Source organism: Sphaerodactylus townsendi, linkage group LG03 (assembly GCF_021028975.2).
Source record: "Sphaerodactylus townsendi isolate TG3544 linkage group LG03, MPM_Stown_v2.3, whole genome shotgun sequence".
NCBI lineage: Eukaryota > Metazoa > Chordata > Lepidosauria > Squamata > Sphaerodactylidae > Sphaerodactylus > Sphaerodactylus townsendi.
The window spans coordinates 176,600,887-176,626,910 of NC_059427.1; the positions used below are offsets into that span (position 1 = coordinate 176,600,887).

At 50.0% G+C, this 26,024-nt stretch overlaps 1 protein-coding gene across 1 annotated transcript; it reads left to right on the forward strand.

Moving 5' to 3' along the window:
• On the forward strand, positions 1–25,791 carry FAM50A (family with sequence similarity 50 member A). Its single transcript, XM_048491474.1, has 15 exons — positions 1–116; positions 793–934; positions 2,598–2,722; positions 4,050–4,134; positions 4,261–4,360; positions 8,624–8,763; positions 9,776–9,852; positions 10,608–10,674; positions 10,826–10,887; positions 14,757–14,833; positions 16,943–16,997; positions 19,578–19,626; positions 21,856–21,926; positions 22,248–22,358; positions 25,598–25,791. Exons 3-15 carry the CDS (start codon positions 2,612–2,614, stop codon positions 25,604–25,606), a joined length of 1,014 nt encoding a protein of 337 aa, XP_048347431.1. The 5' UTR covers positions 1–116; positions 793–934; positions 2,598–2,611; the 3' UTR covers positions 25,607–25,791.
• The last annotated feature ends 233 nt before the right edge of the window (positions 25,792–26,024 follow it).

Genomic DNA, 26,024 nt, shown 5'->3' on the forward strand with positions numbered 1-26,024 from the left:
CCTTCTGTAGAACCCCTTACTTCCGGTTCATGACTGCAGACAGCGGATGGGGATGAATGAAGATTCTCAAAAGTTGCCTCTGGTAGAGTTTTGAAAGGCCAGCTTCAAAAAACGAGGTAAGGTTTAACATTGCGGAGACAGTTTCATCCTAAAGTTTTCACTTTTGAAAACAGGCGACACTTTTACAGCTGCTAATATGCAGGCAGAAATGCAACTGATGGAGAGCTAGTGTGGCATTTAATGACTAGAAGGGGTCTATTTGCTGGTTTAATTCATTTGTACCCTGCCTAAAGCACCTGACAGTCTTCTCCTGCCATCCATTTTATCCTCACAACAACCCTGTGAGGTAGGTAAGGTTGAAAGAGTGTGGATCCCCAAAGTGAACTTCCACGGCACGAGTGGGGATTTCAATCCCAGGTTTCCTTAATTCTAATCCGACACTCTCGACCACTACAACGCACTGAGTACGTTAAACCCCACTTTTTTTATTTTATCATAAATCCTGGACAGCATTGGCTCTCTTTCTTGCACACAAAAGTAGACACGTGCAGAGACAGGAGATACACGCGCTCGCTGTAATGTGTGTACAAGGGCGTGCACTCACATCTTTTTATAAACAGGTTTTCCACCCTGAATTCCCCGTGCGTTTTTCACAATATATCATTCTGTGTCCAAGACAGAAGATGGGGATGGGAAATTAAAAACAAAACTTCGAGTGATTGTCGATTTCTACCGAACGTTGAGGTTGTCTGTAGAACTAACCTATTTTTCCTACCTCTATGTCGCCAAAAGAGGAAAACCGGAAAACAGAAATCAGCGCGCCGTCGCATGTGAATGACGTAGCTGAAGTCAGTGGTGGGATCTGCTACTGGGAGAGGAGCTGCTCGGTTGTCCTTTCTTTAAAGGGGAAAAAATCCTTTATTAGCTAGACCAGGTAAGGACACACACACGTTCTTCCGCGTTTAATTATTCTGGGGAGGGGGGCAGGAGAGGAGAAAGGGGCAGAGTCAAGCCCCCCCGCCCCAATCGCCCCACCCGGGTCTCCTTCCTCTCTCCTGCTGTTACTTGTTAAATTTCAGTAGGGCTGCCCAGTCCAGACTGGGAAATCCCTGGGGGCGGGGCATGGGGAGGGTCCTCAAGTGAGAGGGGGAGAGAGATACATTCTGTAGGGATGCCAGCCTCCAGGTGGCACCTGGGGATCCCTCAGAGCGACAACTGACTGCAGAGATTAGTTCCCATGGAGCAAATGGATGCCCTGGAGGGCGGGTTCCAGGGTCTTGTACCCCGCTGGGGCCCCTGGCCTCCCCACAGTCCATCCCCCCACCTCCAGGAAATTCCCAACCTGGATAGGGCAACTCTACCCCCCTCCCATCCTCCACTGGTTGTCTGGGAGGAACTGGCAACCTTAGCATACAGCCATGGGGGTCCCCCTCCGAAGCCACTGTTTTCTCCCCGGGGAACTGATCTCTGTCAGCTGGAGAGCCCTTGTAATTCCAGGAGATCTTCAGGCCTCACCTGAAGGTTGGCAACTCAAAATCCCACTGTCCATCGTGCCTCAGGACAGTTGACATGACTTCTTGTGGTGTGTGTGTGTGTGGGGGGGGGGTGTTCTGCAAAAGAGGTAAATGGCTACTCCTCTGGACCTACAAGAGCCAGTTGGCAATAATATTTGAAACCACAGCCCATACTATTTTGCAAACAAACCCTGGTTGATACACCAAACTGTGGTCCGTTGCATAATGTGCCCACAGGACTCTATCATAGTCAAAGCCTGAATAGTATGACTTCAACACTCTTCGTGAAAGCAAGCCAGTGTGGAGGAGAAGGCTGGCTGGGGGCTGTATTGCAGGGAGCTGAAGCTGCTGATGAAAGAGAACAAAAGCCAATAGGAGGCCAGCATCTGGATTGAATCTCTACATCGCTGTGGAGATAACAGGGTGACTTCAGGATAGTCACATTCTCTTAGCTTTACCTGTATCACAGGTTGTGGTGAAAATAAAATAGGAGAGAAGGAACCACTTCTAGATACAGATATAGAAGATATATTCCACTCCTACATTCTTGCTGAGTGACCTTGGGCTAGTCACAGTTCTCTCTGAACTCTCTCAGCCCCACCTACCATACAAGGTGTCTGTTGTGGGGAGAGGAAGGGGAAGGGAGTTTGTAAGCTGCCTTGAGTCTCCTTACAGGTGAGAAAGGGGGGTGGGGGAGAACATAAGAAAGAGCCTGCTGGATCAGACCAGAATCCATCTAGTCCAGCACTCTGCTACTCGCAGTGGCCCACCAGGCGCCTTTGGGAGCTCACATGCAGGATGTGAAAGCAAGGGCCTGCTGCTGCTGCTGCTGCTGCTGCTCCCGAGCACCTGATCTGATAAGGCATTTACAACCTCAGATAAAGGAGGATCAAGATTGGTAGCCATAGATCGAGTTCTCCTACATAAATCTGTCCAAGCCCCTTTTAAAGCTATCCAGGTTAGTGGCCATCACTACCTCCTGTGGCAGCAGATTCCAAACACCAATCACACGTTGCATGAAGAAGTGTTTCCTTTTATTAGGTATACATTCAAAATATTCTTCTCTGTGTTTTGGCTTCCCAGATCCACCTGCAGCCATGGCCCAATACAAGGGGGCTGCCAGCGAGGCTGGCCGCGCACTCCAGCTGATGAAGAAGAGAGAGAGGCAGCGGGAACACATGGAGCAGATGCGGCAACGCATTGCAGAGGTGAGGAGGGGCTGCGATTGGGGGAGAAGGATGTTCTGGCAGGAGGCAATGAAGAAGGTGAAAAGAACATCAGGCACATGTGTGAGGAGATATGCATTGGTTGGACGAAAAAGCCCATTTGGGTGGAACAGGAAATAAAGTGGGGGGGGGGTGTTGTAAAGGAGAGCTATGTTCTGCTATGTGTTGCAGCTGAGAGAGGTGGGACTGTTCACTACAAGCACATTAACCAAAAAGACTCTGACCTTTGTAAGTGTAGTCAAGTCACAACTGAGTTGCAACAACCCCGGACAAGGGGCTTTCAAGGCAAGCTAGAGGCTACGGTGGTTTGCCGTCGCCTTCCTCTGGAGAGCTTAGTTTGCCGTCTAGGGGCTGATCTTGCTAAGGTCTGACGGGATCTAACTACACTATACTGCCTTTCCTCTGAAAAGACACTGACTTGTGACAGTTTTCATGCACGACTCTGAGAGGGCCTTTGAGGCTGTGTTCTGTTCTTTTGTATGTACGTGTTGCGTGATTGTGCGTCATGAAGGGCAGGAAACAGAACAAAGACACTTTTAAATCTAATGAACCCTCTGGCAAATAGTTTATATGTCACTGAAGCAGAGATTCTGGACATGCAATCCTTTATTTCCCATGTTCTGTCATCCATAGTAAAGAACGATTGTTTCAGCAAATGCCTTCACATTTGAGTGTGCACTAACAAACAGATGAGGGGAACAGGCCCGGTTAAGACCAGAGGGAGTGGCCATCCTGACTGTCCCGTCAATAAGCCTGCTGGGGGCAGGGTAATGTCCTGAAGGGGGAGGGGTGCCCCACCATCTTTGTGTGGAAGTTTTCCCACATTCGTCTTCATGGTCATGTTTTTTCCCCTCCCTCAAAAGATCCCCTGCGGAATAGCAGGATCCGCACAGAGGGATAGGCCTGGGGAAGGCCAGAGGGAATGAAGTGGCCCCCTCCCCTTGGTGGAGCAGTGCTGGCCGAAGAGGAAGGCAGAGCATCAGCAACTCCTTGTCCTTTCCACGTTCCCCCGAACCCCGCGGCTATTTCTCTGCACAGGGCCTGCAGCATCCCACGAAACAGTCTTTCCGGGGCTCAGGAGGATCTGCAGCCGTTGAGGGGGCTGGGGGGAAACGGCAGTGGGGTGCTCCCCAGCATCTTCTAGACACACCCAGAATGTGGGTCAGTGTTGTCTAGTTTCAGCCCAGTGGAGCTGGGGGCTTTGGGGAGGGTTCAACCGAGAAGGCTGGATTGGAAATTTGGATCAAAATGTTGCCGGCGTCTTTTGTCTCGTGTGGCAGACCCCTCAATCTCCTCTCTCCCGTGGCAGGAGAACATCATGAAATCGAACATCGACAAGAAGTTCTCAGCCCATTACGACGCTGTGGAAGCAGAGCTGAAGTCCAGCACTGTGGGTAAGGGTGGGGAGCCGGGGACTGACACCAAGAGTCCTGCTTGAACAGATGGATCTCACTTCTTGGCACAGCGCTCCACAGATCCACCCCAGGAGATCTGATCCCCGGTGCGTTTCCTTCTGACAGGTCTGGTGACCCTCAACGACATGAAGGCCAAGCAGGAGGCGCTGGTGAAGGAACGGGAGAAGCAGCTGGCCAAGAAGGAACAGTCGAAAGAACTGCAGCTGTGAGTCCTGAGGGTCTGAGGTCTGGTGGGGTGATCTAGAAGTTGTAAGCAGCTGCTGATGCGAATGGCACCTGGCAGCTCCCCTTTTACATTGGAGCACAGCGAGGCCATCAGTTCTCTGCCGTGACAGTTTGACAATGTGATTGTGGTCTTATGGCTGAAAGGCCTGGGGATGTTTAGTCTGGAAAAGGGGAGGTTGAGGTGGGGGGACTCTCTTGGACGTACTTGAAGGGCTGTCACTTAGAGGAGGGCAGGGAGGGGTTCCTGTTGGCAGCAGATAACTGGATTTGCAATAATGGGTATAAATTATGGGTGGGGAGGTACCCATCAGGAGAGGAGTCCAGCGGTGGAGCCGGCTGCCTGGGGAGGTGGTGAGCTCCCTCTCTGGCAGTCTTCATGCAGCAGTTGGACAAACACTTTCCAGACGTGCTCTAGTACCGTGTTTCCCCGAATATAAGACAGTGTCTTATATTAATTTTTGCTCCCAAAGATGCGCTATGTCTTATTTTCAAGGGATGTCTTATTTTTCTGTGTTCTGTTCATCGGGCATGCTTCCAAACAAAAACTTTGCTATGTCTTACTTTCGGGGGATGCCTTATATTTCGCACTTCAGCAAAACCTCTACTATGTCTTATTTTTAGGGGATGTCTTATATTCGGGGAAACAGGGTATAATCTTGCTTTGAGCAGGGGATTGACTAGATGGCCTGCACGGCCCCTTCCCACTTCCTCATTCTGTGGATGTGCTATGCTTTCGACACAACGGCAAAGATCTTGTGGCAAAGAGGCTTGTACGGTTTTGGAATAAATACAGCAAATTAGCAGTCGAGCAAACACAAATCCTTGTTTGTGCAAGGCATGATTAACTTCAGTATTTGTTTATGTACGAGATTTATCTCCCACCTTTCTGTCCTTACAAGGGCAGCCAAGGCAGTGACCGTACGTGATAAAAATGATCTTATAAAACTGTTAAAATCAAACTCTCTCGCAAACATGCCTCACTAAAATGACTTGTAGGAGAGTTAAAAAACAAGGGGTCTTTCTTCCAATCCCATCCAAGCACCAGGCACCGAGTGAAAGACACTCCCCACCACTGAGAAGCCTCTTTGGACCTCAGTGGACCTATGCTGCCAAAAAGGTGGCTTCAGCCTGAGGAGCGGTCCACCAGAGTAATGCTGGCAAAGTTCAGGAGGAAGCCATCTGATGTTGGCTCCTCCCCTGGCCACACCCCGACCTGCCTCCACTATGCCAGCAGTGGCGGGGCCTCGGGATGCTGGCGGGGCATTCAGCGCAGGGTTCCAGTGCTGGGGGTGTGTGTGCAGTGGTGGCCACACACCAGCAGGGTCACCCCTCTGCCAGGGTAAGTGCCCAGGGAGGGCAAATCTGGGGGCATGGGGCTCCCAAGAGTGGATTTGCCCCCCCCCCTTTCGATGGGGCTCTTTCTGGGATATGATACCTAAGAAAGTACAAAAGATGCTGAAGAAAACAATTTTGAAATAACATAGAGCCTTTTTGTTGGGAATCATGAGAGGGGACTTTTCTAAGCAACACGTGGACTCCTGTTTCTGCACGTGGCAACTGCAGCAAGGACTGGATATGTGCAGAAATAGAGAGGTCATGAGATGCCAACAAAAGGGGGCTGAATTCTGAAAGTTACAGAATGTTCAGAAATGGCGAAGCTGGCAGCACTACTGAGAGACATTTTTTTAGAAAGCTGGAAACCTTCCATGGAATCCCTTTTGAAAACCTGTTCAGCTAGAGAAGTAGTGGCAGGGTTTGAAATCTAAAGAAAACAGTAGATTGGAACCACTAGAATACACTTAAGAAACAACTATTGAACTAGCGTTTTCGTTGTGTTTTTGAATCTAGAGTTAATCAATGATGAGATAGCTGAAAGTCAAACATATGATGTGTAATGGATTGTGGGGTTTTTATGTTCATGTTTTGTTTGTTTTATGTGTGAGAATTTTTTTAAAAAAATTAAAAGAGAGTTGGAAACAGTTCAATTACATACTGAACAAAATACAAAACACTTTAAAAAAAACCTTGGCTAGGAAGGAGGGAGCATTCAGGGAATGCCAAATGAAGCAAAGATGGCTTCACCTGCTGGGAGAAGACAGCAGCAGAAGGGAACAGGTGAATCCCCTCGGGGAGAGAGTTCCAGAGCTTTGGTGCCACGACCAAGAAGTCCCTCTCCACCTGCCTAATCCACAGGCGGTGGCACTCGAAGCTGATCTCCCAAAGATAACTGAAACTGTTGAGAATTCACTTCTGCACTCTGTGGGGAGAGCTACTCACCTAAAAAGGAAGGGCAGAACAAAATTTTAGAGCATAGATCTGTTGATTAGTGAAGTGCCTCCATGTTCAGAGGCAGTGAATGCACCCCAGAGAGGGCTGTTGTGTTTTCTTTTCCTGCTTGCATGAGCTTGCCCGCAGCCTCTGGTTGGCCACTGCTAGGAACAGGAAGATGGGCAACATCTGTCTCCTAGCAGGACACAGGAGCGTCATCTTTATGGGTTATGAACTCTTCGGGTGATCTTTCAGCCCCTCCCCCCCATCTGCATGAAGGAAGCAACAACACCAGTCTGCTTTGCAGGGCTGTTTTAAAAATTACTGAGCCAATATAAGCAGAGACACCTTGCTCTGAAGCATCTTGGGAAACCATCGTATTGGGGCAGCATTGCAGGTTTTGGCTCTGCTTCCCAAGCAGCACAGCTCTGCTGTGAATGTAAGGTCCCCTTTTGTAGGTTTCTTGGTTTCAGAGTTCTGACCTTAAATGCATGGAATGTTCCAGTATTAGTCGGCCTTTCCCTTCTCATTGATGTTTCATAGCTCTCTGCTGCTCTTCAAGATATGGGAATAGTTTATTCCTGTCCCCCCTCCCCAGAGCATGTATGCCTGCTGGCAGGTTTAATGGTTAAGAGCAGGGGGACTCTAGTCTGGAGATACAGGTTTGATTCCCCACTCCTCCACATGAGCAGCAGAGTCTTACCTAGTGAACTGGATTTGTTTTCCCGCTCCTACTTTCCTGCTGGATGACCTTGGCCTAGTCACAGTTCTCTCAGAACTCTCTCAGCCCCGCCTGCTTCACAAGGTGTCTGTTATGGGGAGAGGAAGGGAAAGGAGCTTGTAAGCCCCCTTGAGTCTCCTTACAGAAGCGAAAGGTGGGGTATAAATCCGAAGTCTTCTTCAGAGTCAATGTAGTGGTTAGAGCAGGGGTGGGCAATTATTTTTAACATGGGGCCGCATAAGAAACAGAAAATATTGTGGAGGGCCGGGCCAAAAGGCTGAACTCAATTCTGCATAATAGGGGCTGATAAGTGACAGACAGGTGCACAGATCAACTTGGAATCAGTGGCAACAGTTCTGCATACAACACTATTTGGCACAAAGAATCACAGGCTTAACCTACCTGCATAGTTGTCCACTGTGACAATCAAGCAAGTGGGGAGACTTAAGTCCCTTGACCTACTTTTTTCATCGACTGGTACTTTTGAAAGCCCCGCAGAAGCCAGTTGCCAGCTTCTGCGGGGCTGTGTTGTTTTGCTCCCAGCAAGGCGGGGGCAGTCAGGGTCATCCAGCAGGCTGGATGTGGCCCGCGGGCCGTATAATGCCCAGGTCTGGGTTAGAGTGTATGGCTCAGATCTGAGAGACCAAATCACCTTGTCTATCACAAAATTCCCTGGATGACTATTTAAATGTTTAAATCCTGCTTTTCCTCGAGCTTCAAGGCAGCTTACAGTAATAACTTTGGGTCAGTCATTCTCCTTCAGTCCAATCACAGGATTGTTGTGAAGAGCAAATGGGGAAAGGGAGATCCAGGTAACAGGAATTTCAGAAAATGGGCGGGAGAGAAGCGTAGAGTTATCTGTTCTACATCACGACTTTCCTGTAGCAGTTTTGATGTATCACAGGTCATCATAAGACATTAAATGGGAATTTTTTGGGAATTTTTTCAGATGACACGCAAAGGCCAGCAGACGACACAGAAGAGTTTTTAAAACTCAGCAATGCATAAAATATTCATATTGTATTGTATAATATCAACATATTTTATCTTTTAAAACCGTAAATATACCCAATTTATTTTTAAAAGTTAAATAAAAGAAAAAGAAAAAAATCCAGCTTCTTCTCTGGTACAAAGGGAGGGTAAAAAACTATTACGCAGATTTCCAGATTGCGGGGGGTGCTGCCCCCCCCCCCGGGCCCCAGCGATGTGGGAGGGATAACTGCATTAGACAGACAGAGGGTCTCCTCTCCGCAGGAAGCTGGAGCGGATGCGTGAGCGAGAACGCAAACAGGAGCAGAAGCGCAAGATCTCCAGCTTGTCCTTCACTCTGGATGAGGAAGAGGAAGACGATGAAGGAGAGGAAGAGGAGGAGGAGCTGGAGCTGGAGCGGGAAGGTGAGGAACAGGGGGTTGAGCGATGGCGGGTGGGAGTCTACCGTGGGGGCACTGGTGGAAGGGGTGGGGTGAATGGAAAAGCTGGCTGTCAAGATCCAGGATTGGGTTTCTGGGACAGCACAGACTGCTGGAAAAAGGTAAAAGCAAGGCGTGTCAAAGCAACGTCTGATCAGCAAAATCTAAATGACAGATTGCCACATGACACAGCCTCTTTCTGGACTAATTGGAAGGGAACTCTGATTGGTTAGTGAATCATATATAAGTCAGCACTGTGCTTTGTATTGTGAGACTCCTGTCTTCGCGTCGTCTGGCGAAGCACTTTGTCTGAGAGAGCAACTTTCTGTGAACTAAATAAAGTAGGACCGCGAAGCTGATATTGCTGTGTGCGTCTCAGTTCTGGCTGTGAGTTCCAGCGTGTGTGTTGCGCAACTCTGCTATTTGGGGATTGAACCCCACTTCAGTACCGCACCCCTCAACAAGGCATACCTGCCAAGAGGTTGGTGTAGTACAGGGGTCTGCAACCTGCGGCTCTCCAGATTTTGTGTATTGTGGTGGAATATTGTGGAGTATTGTGGTGGAAAGTGCTGTCAATTCTCAGCCGACTTATGTCGACCCTGTCAACTTGCAGAGAGGTTTTTCCAGTGCTGACCTCCACGGGGCGACCTCAGACTTCCTTGGTGGTCTCCCATCCAAATAGTAATCATGGCTGACCCTGATCAGCTTCCAGATCTTGGGTCATCCTGGGCACACCAAGCAGAGGAGTTCTGTTCTAACACTGAAATCTAGGTTTTAAAAATTCCATGTTGAGTGCCTTTTGCAAAGGGTTGACCCTAAACCCGTGGTGGCGAACCTTTGGCACTTTGGCCATGCTGGCAGGGGCTGATGGGAATTGTAGTCCATAACATCTGGAGTGCCAAAGGTTCGCCACCACTGCCCTAAACTGTAGCTTATGTAGCTTATATGCAAATCTGGCTTTGGTGACCCCCCCCCCCCCCCCCGCTTCCACCCCTAGAGCTGCCCACCAAGAAGAGGAAACTGGGGAAGAATCCTGACGTGGACACCAGCTTCCTGCCTGACCGGGACCGTGAGGTATGGTGCTCAGCTGCCCACAATGGCCCTCTCCCTCCTCCGTCCTCAGATTTATTTCAGAAACTTGTTTGCTGCCTCTTGAGAGACTGGCTATTGATTCTAATAATTTTAAAAGGGGGAGGGATTCACAGTTCATATGAAAATATCCCCTATGTAAAGCTAACCTCACTAGCATTAAAATCCTCCCAACTGAACAGCTGTAAAACCGACAGTTACCTCAGCTATGTTGGAAGTTGGAATAAATGTCAAATGGATGGGATATACCTGGATAAAGGCTAGAAGATCAGGGGAAAAAATAAAATAGACCACTAAAATGTGTGGCCAATGTTAACCCGAAGTTAGGAGGTGCCAGGGTGCCCTCGAGGGTTTTTTTTTCTAAAAACGGCGTTGCACCCGTGAGGAAGTTCCCGGTTGGATCCAGGGCTGCCCTTCTGCTGGCTGTTGCTCCGGCAGAGGGGCACTTCTGTTGACAGCCTGAGGAAAGGTGATTTCTACCAATTTCTTTCCTGCCACCACGGACCTCCATTTTGTTTTCCCACGCTGCATTTGAAGGTTCCCTGTTCAGGGAGCTCAGAGAGCGGAGACGTGGCCGCTGGGAACTGCCGTTCTGCCAGCTTCACTCTTGCTTGGCAGCAATTCACGTGTAGCCAGGTCCTCCATCCCCTCAAGTGGCCAGCTCCACCCTGCCCAGCTCCGCTTCCTGTCCTCAAAGCCATGCCTGAACGCCTTTCCTCTCCCGCCAAATTGCCGTTCAGGAAGAAGAGAACCGTCTTCGAGAAGAGCTGCGCCAGGAGTGGGAGGCTAAGCAGGAGAAAATCAAAAGTAAGTGGGAAGGAACTCCGTTCTCGAGATCCTGCCCAGATTCTGAGGGAAGGGTGGGGGAGGGAGGGATTTACAGGAAGGCCCTGCAGGTTATCACACTGAGTCGGGATTCAAGACATTTTGGCCTCTTAACCCTTCAATCTCTGGGCAGGCGAAGAAATTGAAATCACCTTCAGCTATTGGGACGGCTCTGGACACCGCCGGACAGTCAAGGTGAGCTTTGCTTCCCTCCAAGCTGTGGGGAGGAGATGCCATGGGGCAGTGAGGAGGAGCTCATGGAACCAGGGAAGGGGGCTTTGGGCCGAGAGTGTGGGACAACCCAAAACAAGTGGTCCTGTCTGATTTTTCCCACTGGGGCCAGGAGAGACTTCTTTAGAGTTGGCAGCCCCCTTTTGACTCGCTGAACTTTTCCCTAATCCCAAGGAGTGGGGCAGAAGGGATGGTCCTGTTCAGGGCCTCCTGGAAGGAAAGGAGAGAGGAGGGGGGGGGCAGGCATGTGTGAGGAGCAGCCCTCTGCAGCCATGGCGAAGAGCTGGGCACAGACCGCTGCAGCAGATGCCCAAGATGAAGGGTTTGTTTCATGTCTCAAGCTTCCTGATCTACTCCTCTCTGCACCTGGCCCAGGGGGACATTTCTGTCCTGTGTTTGAGACAAGCCTGTTCTCCCCGCCGCCGTGCTCCTGATGTCGAGGGTGTGTGGAAGAAGACTCAGCAGGTCCTTCCCCTTTTTGGGTTAGGATTTTATATTTAACACACACTCAGAGAAAATTTGTCCTTAAAACTGTTTTATTAGGTTCTGTTTGCACGCAGCATTCAGAATGTATTAGCAGGCTCACATTCACAGAATGGCCAGCCACTTTAAAAGCCATACAAAGCACTACACAGTGCGTCACTTTCAAACTTAGCAAGCTTAATGATTACTCCTAGCTCTAACGAAACCACCACTCTTCTAATCACCTATCGGCTCCTCTTGAAGGAAGGGAAATCTTCCTTTTATATCTCCACTAATCAGCAATCTCCCTCAACCAACCAGGAGTCGAATTTAACTAAAAGGAATCTTCAATAGACTCATTATACTAAATGAATGCGTAGGTTAACATTCTTTAAGACTTCCACAATTTACAACTTCAAACCGCTGGTGATCGCCTTCAGCCGATTACTTTTCAATTCCAGGACAGGCCAGCTGGAGAAAAGCCCAAACAGTTAACACTTTAAAACATGACACAAAACTTACGGGAAGAATCATGCTGGTGCAGCTACAATTAAACCCAGATAAGTTTTTTCTCCACCGGGTGCCACAAAGTTTTCTACAGACTCTGCCATGCATGGGCGTGGGCCATAGAATCATAATGTTGGAAGAGACCCCAAGGGCGATCAAGTCCAACCCCCTGCCATGCAGGAACACATAATCAAAGCACCCCAGCCTCTGTTTAAAAACCTCCAAAGAAGGAGACTCCACCACACTCCGAGGTAGCGCGTTCCACTATCGAACAGCCCTTATTGTGAGGAAGTTTTTCCTGATGTTTAGGTGGAATCTCTTTTCCTTCATCTTGAACCCATGACTCCTGGTCTGAGTCTCTGGAGCGGCAGAAAACAAGCTTGCTCCCTCACCAACATGACATCCCTTCAGATATCTAAACATGGCTATCGTGTCACCTCTTTACCTTCTCTTCACCAAATTAAACATACCCAGCTCCCTAAGCCTCTTGTTGTAGGACATGGACTCCAGACCTTTGACCATTTTTGTCGCCCTCCCCTCTGGACCCGTTCCAGCTTGTCAGTATCCTTCTTGAATTGCGGTGCCCAGAACTGTACACAATATTCCAGGTGAGGTCTAACCAATGCAGAACAGAGAGGTACAATGACATCCCTCGATCTGGACACTATACTCCTACTGATACAGCCCAAAATCACATTGCCTTCCTTGGCTGCCGCATCACACTGCCGACTCATGTTCAGTTTGTGTAATGCGGCGGCCAAGAAAGCCAATGTGATTTTGGGCTGTATCAATAGGAGTATAGTAAGGGACATCACTGGGAGTAAGCTCAGCAAGGCTGTATCAATAGGAGTATAGTAAGGGACAATTACATCCCTGGGAGTAAGCTCAGTTGCTGGCAATGGGGCTTACTTCTGAGTAAACCCTCCTAGGGTCATGATTCACCTGTTCGAAGTGTTGTACGGTTGCTTCACCAAGCTTACTCCCGAGTAACATGCACCTCGGAGCCAACCTTTTTTTCTAAACTGAAACCTCAGTATTCAGGTGAAATTGCCGTGTTGGCACTTTGTGATAAATAAGTGGGTTTTAGGTTGCGATTTGGGCACTCGGTCTCAAAAAGTTTCGCCATCACTGCTCTAGATGCTTGGTCAGAAGTCTTTATTGAACGCAGCGAGTGCCTGGCTCTTGGAAAGCCAGTTCTGCCGGGCTACGGGAATACGATCACATTTATCCCCTCAGAATTCCCGCCATTAAACCCCCTCCCTGTTTCCCATGGAATGTGAGCACAACAGAATGGAAAGAAAGATGTTTGGGAGTCGAGCATCTCAAGGACAGTGCAGTGATCCTGCCCGGCCACCCGCCCCCTCCCCCTGCTAGGTGGGCGCCAGGATCGCTCCTAGTTCAGCTGCAGTTACAAGCTCCAAAGAAAATGAAAGAACAGGAAAGATCCATTAACATACCAGAGGTGAAGACAGCTCCCCTGCTCCCCGCAGGCAGGCGTGAGTCCTTGCCCCTAAGCCCCATTTGATGTCAGGCCCCATCCTGACACTGACCTGGATGACCCAGGCTGGCCAGATCTCATCAGCTCTCAGAAGCTACGTAGTGGGGTCGATTTGGATGGGAGACCACCAAGGAAGTCCAGGGACATTATGTCGAGGAGTCAGGCAACAGCAAACCACCTCTAAACTGCTCTTGCCTTGAAAACCCCATGAAGGGTACCATAACTCAGTTGGGACTTGATAAATAGATGACTGACTGACCAATGCCCCTCCCGCACAGGCCGAATAATGCACTTTCAATGCACTTTGCAGCTGGATTTTTACTGTGTGAAACAGCAAAATTCACTTGCAAACAATTTTGACAGTGGATTGAAAGTGATTTCTTCGGCCTGTGCGGGAGGGGCCCAACAGACTTTATTTCACGGCCACTGGGCAGAGGCAAAACCAAATATGCCCTCCATCCTCCTCTTCCTTGCTTCTTGTTCTTCCTTCTTGTCTTGGATACTTACATGTGAAAGAGTCCCAACCAAATTTGGGTCCCAACCCACAGTTTTAGAGAAGAAGAAAAGTTTTGGATTCATACCCTGCCTGTAACGAACCAGTAAAGTCCAGTCAAAAGCAACTGTATTAAGTTCTTTATTGAGCTGGCATTCTAAGTCAGTAACAGGCAATGCAGGAACTAACTCCCCCACACACAAGCAGCCGCTTTTACGGGCTTCAGAGACGTTCCCGCCAAGAGCAAGAAGACAGTAAACAATTTAGGTTCTCACACAGAAACTCACCCAGACAGTTTCACCCAGACAAGAAAGCATCAACTGATAACTATTCCGGGCGCCCCGCCAGAACCTACAGCAGGAGCCACCTCAAGGTTGAAACGCAACCTTACACTGCCTTTCTGTCCTGTAAGGAGTCTAAAGGCAACTTACAAGCTCCTTCCCTTCCTCTCCCCACAACAGACACCTTGAGAGAGTTCTGAGAGAACTGTGGCCAGCCCACGGTCCCCCAGCAGGCTTCACGTGCAGGAGTGGGGAAACAAATCCAGTTAAGAGTTTGCCGCTCATGCAGAGGAGCGGGGAATCAAACCCAGTTCTCCAGATTGAGTCGACCTGCTCTTAACCACTACAGCCTGCTGGCTTAAGGGCGGCTTCCCTGAATCTGACATTGATTAACACACCAACTGATGCTGAAAGCTCTAAGAATGCATCCATTTCATCCATGAATTCTTGAGCTTGGCCATTTATGGCTTTCTTTTTGAGTTGAGTGTGATCTGCGGAGGTGTGGGGGGGGGCGGGGAGGGAGGGAATACCACACTGGGCGCGTGCAAGAGAAATCCATGCCGGCCTGACTGTTTTTTCCCCCGTAGTGCAGATGAAGAAGGGAAACACCATTCAGCAATTCCTTCAAAAGGCGCTGGAGATCTTGCGGAAGGACTTCAGCGAACTCCGGTAAAGGGCTTGGCAAAGGAGGGTTTGGGAAAGAGGGGAGAAGGAAGCGATTTTTGCAGGGGTGCCCCTCTGCCTTCATTTGCGCAGTACTCATTTTGGAATTGTAAGATCCTATCATTGTAAGCCCCTATACCAGGGGTCTGCAACCTGTGGCTTTCCAAATGTTCATGGACTACACTTCCCATCAGTCCCTGCCAGCATGGCCAATTGATGGGAATTGTAGTCCATGAACATCTGGAGAGCCACAGGTTGCAGACCCCTGCCCGATGCCATTGGGCATCGGAAATGACCCCGGTAGCTCAGGATTTGTGCAGATCCCTTCTTCCCAGCCCCCATCTATAAAATAGGAATAATAGTGCCCTGGTCCTCTGGCAAGAGAGGCTTCGACGGCCAGCTGGCATGCGTCAACTGAAGTTGCACAAACAGGCATTGAGAGAATCTACCTCGTGCATCTTCATCCTGTCTGTTCTCCAGTTTGTTTGAAATATTCTGTCGCCGCCTTTCCACCTGATCGAGCGGCAAATGTAAACAGACGTTAAAATGTTTGAGCAATTCAGAATCCACTAAAAAGTATAAAAGAATTCAGCTAAAAATACATAAGTGTATAACATCAGAAGGAGGGTCGGTAACTGTTATTGAACGTACGCTGGATTAAGCAAAACTGTTTGCACCTGTCGGCGAAATACATTCTTCAAAGGAGACAGACTAACCTCTCTGGGGAGGGAGTTCCGAAACCTTGGTGCCGTTCCTTGAGTTGGCACCCATCTAGCTTCGGGGGGGGGGGGGGGCGGCAATCAAACCAGGGCCTCCAAAGGTGACCGGAGTGAGTGGGCCAGGGAGGCGGTGAACCTTAAGAGAAGTTGATCTCAAGCCTTACTGGGGGAGGGCGGTATAAAAGTGGAACAAACAAACAAACAAACAAACAAACAAATAAATTACAGGGCTTTAAAGGTTAATACCCTCCAAGGCACCTGGGCAGCACACGTGCTTCTCCCTTCTGCATTTAATTTACACGACCCCCCTGAGAGGAAGGTTAGGCCCAGTCATCCAGTGAGCTTCACCACAATGCGAAGATTTGAATCCAGATCCTTATCCTGTGTTATCCCCAATGGTCCCTAATGGGATGCCAGAGGGCCCCTGTGTCTAAGGAGCCTGTGCTTTCCCCCAACTCGCTGGAGGAAGGGGCTGTTCCCAAGAACTCAGGAAGCATCTGGGCCTGTAGGGAGCACTCATGCAGACACAGCCGACTCCTTCATAGAATTCTACTTGGCCAGCAGCCCCCCCGCATTTGGCCTTTGGCCTTGTACCCCGGGCAGTAGGCAGACATTTTGTGGTGATGTCTGTACTTGAAATCCCATAAGCACCCACAGGCACGGTGGGATTGGGGATCCTAAGTCTAATTGCTGGTGGCTCTCCCATGTGAATTCATCTATATACTCTGTCTCAGATAAAGATGTTAGTACAGGCTGTTGAGGTCCAAGGAAATTGCATGCTTCTACATTAGAATATAGTCCTGAAGAATATGATAATTATCGTTCACTTTTATGCGCTGCTTTTGTCAAAACCATTATTTTGTGCATAACTGAACACAGTACTTTGATACAAGTGCATTTATAGTTAATTGAACAACTATCATCAGATTTCCAAATAGATGGGGGGGTGGGGGAGAGCAAGTCTAGGCAGGCACTAGGACCCAGGCAGAGCATTATACAACAAAGAAGGTCCTGTGTGTTGAGTTCTGTCATGGAGGAATATACAGTCTACTTATGCCTTTTTGTAAGACAGAGTGTAGCTGTCGCATTTCGATGGGGGCTTCGACAGATTTCCAGATGAGGAGGAAATAATATTTATTTATTCATTGATACCCCCCCCCCCCGCACCTTCCTCTCCGATGGGGACCCAAAGCAGCTTATATCTTGTCTCTATTTCATCCTCACAACAATCTTGTTAGGTCGGTTGGGCTGGGAGGCAGTGGCTAGCCTCAGGTGATCTCGGGAGCTTCCGTGGCAGAGGTGGATTTGAGCCTGCGACTCACAGTGCGACTCCAGCACTTTAAGCTCTGCACCACTTTAGACTGTGATTGTATCTCTCCTCTCCCCCTTCCTCCAGGTCTGCTGGTGTGGAGCAGCTCATGTACATAAAGGAGGATTTGATCATCCCACACGTGAGTTCCTTCTCCCTGCTCTCTCATCTTGAGAACATAAGAACATAAGAACAAGCCAGCTGGATCAGACCAGAGTCCATCTAGTCCAGCTCTCTGCTACTCGCAGTGGCCCACCAGGTGCCTTTGGGAGCTCACATGCAGGATGTAAAAGCAATGGCCTTCTGTGGCTGTTGCTCCCGAGCACCTGGACTGTTAAGGCATTTGCAATCTCAGATCAAGATTGGTAGCCAGAGATGGACTTCTCCTCCATAAATCTGTCCAAGCCCCTTTTAAAGCTATCCAGGTTAGTGGCCATCACCACCTCCTCTGGCAGCAGATTCCAAACACCAATCACACGTTGCGTGAAGAAGTGTTTCCTTTTATTAGTCTTAATTCTTCCCCCCAGCATTTTCAATGGATGCCCCCTGGTTCTAGTATTGTGAGAAAGAGAGAAAAATTTCTCTCTGTCAACATTTTCTACCCCATGCATAATTTTATAACTTCAATCATATCCCCCCTCAGCCGTCTCCTCCCCAAACTAAAGAGTCCCAAACGCTGCAGCCTCTCCTCATAAAGAAGGTGCTCCAGTCCCTCAATCATCCTTGTTGCCCTTCTCTGCACTTTTTCTATCTCCTCAATATCCTTTTTGAGATGCGGCGATCAGAACTGGACACAGGACTCCAAGTGCGGTCGCACCACTGCTTTATATAAGGGCATGACAGTCTTTGCAGTTTTATTATCAATTCCTTTTCTAATGATCCCCAGCATAAAGTTTGCCTTTTATCTTGCCCGGTGCCTCTGTCTAAAAGGCCCCCAGAGCCTCAAGCAGAAGCTCTGCGTCTTTGTCCCAGCTGTCCAGACTCTGTTTCAAATAAAGAAGTTAGCTTGTTCAGTGGAGGTGCAGCGGTTGAGAAAGTTGTATGCTTCCACATTAGAATATAGTCCCGAACGAATATGAGAATTATCAATCATTTTTACGTGCTGCCTTTTTCCAAACCATTATTTTATGCGTTATTGGACATGGTACTTTGATAGAAGCGCGTTTATGCCAAAATGTATGTTTACTTTTAAACTTTCGGGGGGGGGGGGGGGGGCAGGTCTGAGTATGCACTAGAACCCAGGCACAGCAGTCTACAATAAAGAAGGTCTGGCATGCTTTATTCTGTGGTGGAGGAATATACAATCTACTAACATCTTTATGTGAAACAGAGTCTAGCTGCCTATGGGCACCTTCCTCATGGGCAACGCCTCCAGGTCCTCAGCCCCTGCTCCACATTCACTCCCCAGGGTCTCCCAGGGGTAGGCACAGAGAGTGCTCTCTCTGTTTCCATTCTAACAAACGCTCCTCCTCACCTCTGCACAGCGATCGCCTTCTGATTCCCCTGGACCATCTGTTGACCGTGAGCATGGTGGCAGCCTGCAGTGAGCATGAGCAGCTGGTAATGCTGGGAGTCGGAGGACTCCGACCCCTCCCTGGTCTCAGCATATCACCGGATTGCCGTTGCTCGTCGGCACCGGCACTCTTGACATCAGGACGTCTCAGCATTGGGACGAACATGCCAGGTTGGCAGTGAACCCCTCGGTGCTGTCAGGAGTGAATGTGGATCGTGCTGTAACTGCTCTCTCTCCGCCTTGACTTGGGCTGCTGGTGTGGCAGGGATAAGGAGACCCAACTGGCACCTTCAGCATCAGGCATGTGAAGAAAGTCCATATAGATCAGCCCAGCTCATAGAGTTGCTGTGGACACTCTGACATTGCTCCCTGTTCTCCCAGGAGGGATGTCAGTGTCTCACCTAGGACCACTGTACCATTTGGGCAAAACTCAGTAGTTTAACCGTAGAGTTTTGCCCAGAAAGGTTGGAGTGTCTCCAGCATGACCTGGTGACATGCTGATGTCCCTTTTGGGAGCACGGAGGGTGATGTCATTGTGTCACTAGCAACCCTGTGTGGGGCTGATCGTGGGACTCCCATCTTCAGCGGCATGTACTTGAAGGGAGACAGTCTCACGAGCAGAGGTCTTCAAACTATGGCCCTCCAGATGTTCAGGAACTACAATTCCCATCAGCCTCTGCCAGCATGGCCAAGTAGCAGGGCTGATGGGAATTGTAGTTCCTGAACATCTGGAGGGCCATAGTTTGAAGACCCCTGCTCATGAGCAATTCCACGTAGGGTCCTGATACCATGCTTCCAGTAGGGACATCGGTGCATCACTGGGGACACTCTGGCATTTGGGCAAAACTCGGTGGTTTTACCATAGAGTTTTGCCCAAATGCCAGAGTGTCTGAAGCATCTCCTGGCAATTCACTTGATGCCACTTCCGGATGCACACAGAGTGATATCAGTGTGCCCAGACGCAAATAACATCTTCTCCCCCATTTTCCCCGCCATTATTTCCCCTGCCACCTGGCAGGCTAGTCCCACAGGATTTTCCTTTTCCTGGATTATACCTTTCTTCTGTTCCAACGTGCTGTAGAAATTGTCGTTGGTCAAAATGTAGTCGTTCCACCAGGTGGAGTCCCAGGTGTGGTTTGGGGAATATTTCCAGGAGGCTTTGAAAAAACAACAGCTTGTTTTGTTTTGTTTTCATTTGTCTCCATGTAGCATCACAGCTTCTATGACTTCATTGTCACTAAAGCCCGGGGGAAAAGTGGTAAGTCATCTCTACCCTTCCTGGGTCCTGTCTTGCTTTCCAGGGGCAGAGGGGAGGGCAGAGGGCAGAAGGGAGGGCTCCTTCCTGGGCCTGGAGTTGCTATGCCGAGCTGAACTAAAGCCCAATCTGGAGAACTAGGTTTGATTCCTCGCTCCTCCACCTGAGCAGCAGACACTTATCTGCTGAATTAGATTTGTTTCCTCACTCCTACGTTCCTGCTGGACGACTTTGGGCCGGTCACGGTTCTTTCGGAACTCTCTCAATCCCACCTATCTCACAAGGGAGAGGAAGGGAAAAGGAGTTTGTAAGCCGCCTTGAGTCTCCTTCCAGGAGAGAAAAGTGGGGTATCAATCCAAACTCGTCTTCTTTTCAAGCATTAAACTTCTGGCACTCCGATCCCACACATCAGGAGAGCCGTGGCTCAGTGGAAGAGCCCCTGCTTTGCACTCAGCAGGGTCCCGGTTCCGTCTCTGACCTGTACAATTACAGGAACCAGGCGGGAGAGCGGAAAGCCCTGAGCCTGAGACCCTGAAGAGCTGCTGCCAACTGGAGTCGCCAGCCCTGAGCCTGATGGGCAAAGGAGGTCTGAATCGATACAAGGCAGCTATGCTTGAGCATTCCATTCAGGGGAGGGGCCGTGGCTCAGTGGCAGAGCATCTGCTTGGCATGCAGGCGGTCCCAGGTTCAATTCCCGGCATCTCCAGTTATAAGGGCTACTGTTTATTGTTATAAGGCTTACTGGATTAGTGTTAACCCTGATTTGATCCTCCACCTGGAGCCAATGCAGCTGGTAGAGTGCAGATCAGATCTTTATACGAGCGCTCCATGGTGTCCCTGTAAGGAACCGTGCAGCTGCCCAGATGATCCGGAAACGCCAACTGGTGCAAAATGCAGCTGCACGGTTCCTTACAGGGACACCATGGAACGCTCGTATAAAGATCTGATCTGCGCTCTACCAGCTGCATTGGCTCCAGGCGGAGGATCAAATCAGGTTCAAGGTTAGCATGGGCATTTAAAGCCCTAAACGGTCTGGGACCATCACACCTGTGGGACCGCCTCTCTCAATATGTTTCCCTGAAAGCATTACGCTCTGCTAGTAATAATCTGCTGGTGATCCCTGGAATGAAAAGAGTCTGGCTGTCCTTGACTAGAGCCGGAGGCTTTTCGGCTCGGGGCCTGGCCTGGCGGAATACTCCCATCTAATGAGACCAGGGCCCTGTAGGATGTAGCTCTGTCCCGCAGGGTTTCCAAGATGGAGCTGTTCCGCCAGGCCTATAGCTGAGGGCAGCAATGGGGTTGTGGTCCATCTTGGCTGACCTCCCTCCCCTTCCCCTTGATTCTAGCATGTTTGCGTGGGAGAGGGGTTTTAATTATTCCATTATGGTTGAATTTTCAGGTGCTGCAATGTATTGTATATGCTTTTATTGTTCTATATGTTTTTATTGAATGCATTGAAAGCTGCTCTGCCCAGGCCACGTCAGGGCGAGTAGATTAAAAATCGAAGGGAGGGAGGGAGGAGGGAAGGAGGGGGGAGGGACGGAGGAAGGACGGAGGGACGGAGGAAGTGATGTGAAAGACCTTCCCAACTGAGACCCTAGAGAGCCTCTGACAGTCTCAGTAGTCAAGATTGATCTTGATCCACCAAGAGTCTGATCCGGTGTAAGATCGCTTCATGTCTGTTTACACTATGATCAGACTAGGAATATGTGCTGTCTCCATTTCATCTGAAAAGGGACACAGGCATATTTGCACAAACGTGTGCATACAATAATCCAGCTTCCAGGTAGCTTGTACCATATCTGCAAAATGTTCGTATTGCCCTTTTAGGGGGAAAAATGGTGATCATGCATACCAAGATAATAGCGCATCGTGCGCTTCTGTGGTGCCAGGGATCCAAGCGGCAGAAACGTAGCACCTGAGAAGGGCCAGAGTAACAGTGGGCCCAGGCTGCCTGCTGGCAGAGGACAGGATGCTTGGAGTGGAAGAAAAGGGGAGGGGGTCAGGTGTTGAAGAGGGAGGGTCCTGTTTTTGGAGAGGGAGCATGATGGGGTTAGTCCCATGGCATGAGGCGGTTAGACTGACCAAAGCACTCTTGTAAGAGGGGGAGATCAGACAGAGCAGAATATTTGGGAATGATGCATCGGCTCAGGGTGAATGGTGGAAAATGGCATTCAGACTCCGTGGGAAGCATTTTGCTAGCCTGCCTCTCTCATGCACTTTCCAATCCAGGGCCACTCTTCAATTTCGATGTCCACGATGACGTTCGGCTTCTGAGCGATGCAACAGTGGAAAAAGACGAGGTGAGGTGGGAAGGGGGTGTGACCCAGCTTACCGGGGGCCCGGGCTTTACCGGTGGAAAGAACGGTACCATTGTCTTGGACGGCAGCACCAGGCAGCTGCATGGCCCTGCACGGTTCTCTTCACCTTGACAAATCGAAGAGGTGGTTACTGACCTCTCTATGCCAGGCCGAGGGCTCCCTTATTCCACCCCGAGCACTCACTGCTGTTGCAAGTGGTTACCCTACCCGCTCCCACCCCTTCTGAGCTGACTGAGGAAACTGGGGTAAGAAAGGACTCCTGTCCCGCACGTGGCTGACCTGTTTCTCATCCCCCTCCCTCAGTCTCATGCCGGGAAGGTGGTGCTGCGCAGCTGGTACGAGAAGAACAAGCACATTTTCCCTGCAAGCCGGTGGGAGCCCTACGACCCCGAGAAGAAATGGGACAAGTATACGGTGAGGAAGGGGTAGGGGGGGCGGGAATCCAGAAGCAAGAGAAAGCCACGTAAGGGTTCATATGAATGACTGGAATCTGGCGTGGAGGGGGTGTTTCCAGACTTGTGGCAACGTGCGCAGAATCAAAAATATACACAAGGCCGGTGTGGTGGAAACTTAGTAAGCCAAAACACAAGAACCTACCACACAATGACTGCAAACAATGCAGAACCATACAGTGTGCAATAATGTGCTTATTTAATCAATCTTCCTCTGCTGGTAAGCACTGTGGCCATGAATGACTTTGTGGTTGGAGCTCATAACCAGATCAGTGGCAGGAAGGGCCTGTCGGCAAACGTGCTTGCGCAGAGCCCATGGGAAGCCCCCAGCTTTCTGTTGGGTTGGGGCCTTCTTCACCTCAATACAGGAGAACAGCCCGGGGGGTCTTGCCCGGGGGGTCTTGCCTATTCTGCACTATAACAAAATGTAAACCTGATTCCTGCCAGGCTTTTCAGAAAGTGGGGGGGGGGGGGGCATTGCCAGGCAAGCCTTCTTACTGGCTGCCCTTGTTCATCCACAGGAGGAGGAAGAGGAGGGTCAGGAAGCGTCTGAGCTTTCCTTAGTTGGCGGTTCCATCTCCCCTTCAAGATTTCCTCCTTTCCTGGAAGTATGAGGAGAAAAGTATTCCATTTAGCTCCGCTTCCTAAGGCAGCCATTTTGTGTTTGACTCCTCCTCTTGCGGCAGCCATTTTAGGTGGCAGCCACCAAGACCCCCTCAAAATTCCAAAGGTGCCCGCAGGCTCAAAAAGACTGAGGATCCCTTAGGCCCCTTCCGCACATGCGGGATAATGCACTTTCAGTCCACTTTCACAATTGTTTGCAAGTGGATTTTGCTATTCCACACTTCTGCAAAGTGGATTGAAAGTGCATTATTCTGCATGTGCGGAAGGGGCCTTAGAGTGTTGGATTAGGATTGTGGAGGCTCAGGTTTAAATCCTTACTCTACAACAGAATCTGGGTGACTTCCCTTGGGCCCCTTTCTCTCAGCCTACTTCACAGGGTTGTTGTGAGAAGAAAGTGGAGGATGCAGGTGGTCCTGAGTGCCTTGGAGGAAGGATGAAATCTAATGGACTGAATGAATGAATTAGAGAGTAAAGAATAACAGTTGCTCCCAGAAGACCCCAGTGGCCCCACAAACCCCATTGCAGCTCTTAAAACAGATTTTCGCACACAGTCACGCGACGGCCGTGCCTGCTGCCATCTGGGTAGGAAGGGAAGCAAATTATTTCCTTCGATGTCCAGATGGCAGGTCTGTTCCAAGTACCTTCCAGTTGTTTACTTGCCTGGAATGTTTACAGCCCAAATCTGAAGGTGTCTTGCCACACTAATTAAAACTGTAAAAACCTGGAAAAATAACAAAATGGCAAAAACTGGCAGCTGCTCTCCAGAGGACTTTGACATCACATCCTTCTTGGTGGAGATGCCAGGGATTGAACTTGGAGACCTGCCGGCCACGCAGAGGCTCTGTCGCTAAGCCACGGCCCCTCCCCAAATGCACTGAATCAGACACTTGGTCCATCCATGCCAGTATTGTCGGCTCAGGCTGGCAGCTGCTCTCCCGGCTCCCGGGCTGAGGCGTCTTCCACGTTGCCTGCTGCTTGATCCTTCAGAGCAGAAATGTCAGGGGTTGAACCCGGGACCTTCGGCCCACCGAGCCACGGGAGAAGGTTCTCAGAGCACATTGGAATTTCCACAGGAGGTGCCGTCTCCCTCTGAGCCCCAGGCGGCCAGCAACAAGCAGGACGGGCCACCTCTTTTCTTGGCCTGCTGGTCAGTTCCCAGAGGCATCTGCCTGAATGCCATTGCTGGAATCCAAGAGCCTGGGGAGATCTGGGTCCCCTCTGCAAGGAAACTCTCTTGCCTCTTGCTCTGGGGTTTCATGATGCGAGGAACGAGTTGATGGGCCAAATCTGACAGGGCACCCAGCTGCCCGCATCTCTTCCCCAGCGTTTTCTCTCTGTAAGTTATAGCAGAGGCAACCGGAGGGGCCGTTTTTGGCTGTTTTCTTTTCTGGCTGATTTCTGTGTGAAAACCTTTCCCCGAAGGTTGGCGAAAGAGCTTTGAGGGGGGCAGGGGGGTTGAACAGGAAAATGGCAGGAGGGGGAGGGGGAAATAACCTACTCTGCTCCTGTTGAAGCGCAGCCTTGCAAAAAGGAAAATAACAGGCAAAAACATGAGTCTTTCCTAGGGACTGCTGGCACATCGTGCAGAGGGGTGCCGTGGGTGCACGGGGGGGGGGCGCACTAGCATCTACAGCTGTAAAAGGGGCTGGAGAGGTTCCGAGAGGAGCATTACACCAGCAACTACTGGCCACGGGGACTCAAAGGAACCTCCGCAGGGCCAGGTGGCAACGTCAGGGGAAGGCCGTGGCCTGCATGCCGTGTTGTTGACAACTGATTCACCGCTGTATGAGACAGGACCTTGGATGAAGTGGACCGCTGCTTTGATGGCGTGTTCCTGCCTGGCAGGGGGCTGGACTTGATGGCCCTTCTGGTCTCTTCCAACTCTGTGATTCTATGACTGTGAATCCAGCAGGGCTCTTCTTATATTCTTACGAAGGCCTCTGCCTCTGTGCCATGTTAGCTGGATCCCCTTAGGTTGAAGGATTCGTATTTTGGAGTTCCTTGGGTCGCTTCATTCCGTTGAGGCTACCACCAGGCTGTCACTGTGTCGGTCTGCAGCAGGACAGATAGACTCGAGGCTGGTGGTACCTTAGGTTTTCCAGGTACGAGCAACATCTTCAGGGAATGAGCGCGGGAGAGTCAGAGCTCTGTCATCGTTCCACGGGTGACTTGCCGTGATCAAACGAGGCCTCTTCTCGCTTTCCACTGCTGTCTCCTGCCGAGCTTTTTTTCCAGCAGCCTTTCCAGCCGCTAAGCAAAAGTGATGATTCCCTCTGCCCACAAGACCACGGCCTTGTCCATTATTAAATTCCTCTCATCGCTGTGGTCCGTGAGATCATACACATTAATCTCACATAACTCTCCAGGGAGTTTACTTTCTGCGGTCCTCATAAGCGCAAAGAAAATACCTTTTGGGTTGATCTCGGCCCAAGTTCCTGTCTGTTTGCTGGGACCCCTGCTCTGCCACACTTGAGTTATTGGGTGGACTGGGGTGGGGGGTGGGGGTTGTGCAGAATGATGCTTATGATGCTTAACTGAGACCAGAAATAACTCCCACCTTCTTTTTCCTCCACGCAGATCCGCTGAGCAGCTGTTGGGTGTTTTCTGTGTCGTTCCTGGCTGCTCCTCGCCTCCCTGATCCTGCTGTCGCATCTTTTTAGATGGAGTCAATCACCCCAGCCTTTGCAGCTGAAACACACACCCACACCCACACACACACCCACACACCCCAACTGTATCAGTCTTTGGTGAAATAAAATCTGCTTCACCCAGCCTGGAGTTTCTCATTATACAAACCCCCAGCAGCTTTGTTCTACTTGTGGTTCATATTATAAATCCATTCCATTGGAACAGAGTTTCCGCCAGAGGTGAGCATCAGAGTCAGCTTTCGGGGTCAGGCCTGCAGTTCTAAATCACAGGTAGTTATCGTGTCTATTGAGCAACTGCAGGCTTCATGTGGAGGAGTGGGGAACAAATCCAGTTTGCCAAAAAAAAGAGTCTGCTG

What these genes read in the sequence shown, in the direction of transcription:
- FAM50A (XM_048491474.1), top strand. Translation starts at nt 2,612, where the DNA reads ATGGCCCAATACAAGGGGGCTGCCAGCGAGGCTGGCCGCGCACTCCAG. An exon ending in AAGGACTTCAGCGAACTCCG is followed by an intron (nt 14,834 to 16,942) that starts GTAAAGGGCTTG and finishes CCCTTCCTCCAG; the next exon opens with GTCTGCTGGTGTGGAGCAGC. An exon ending in AGGATTTGATCATCCCACAC is followed by an intron (nt 16,998 to 19,577) that starts GTGAGTTCCTTC and finishes GTCTCCATGTAG; the next exon opens with CATCACAGCTTCTATGACTT.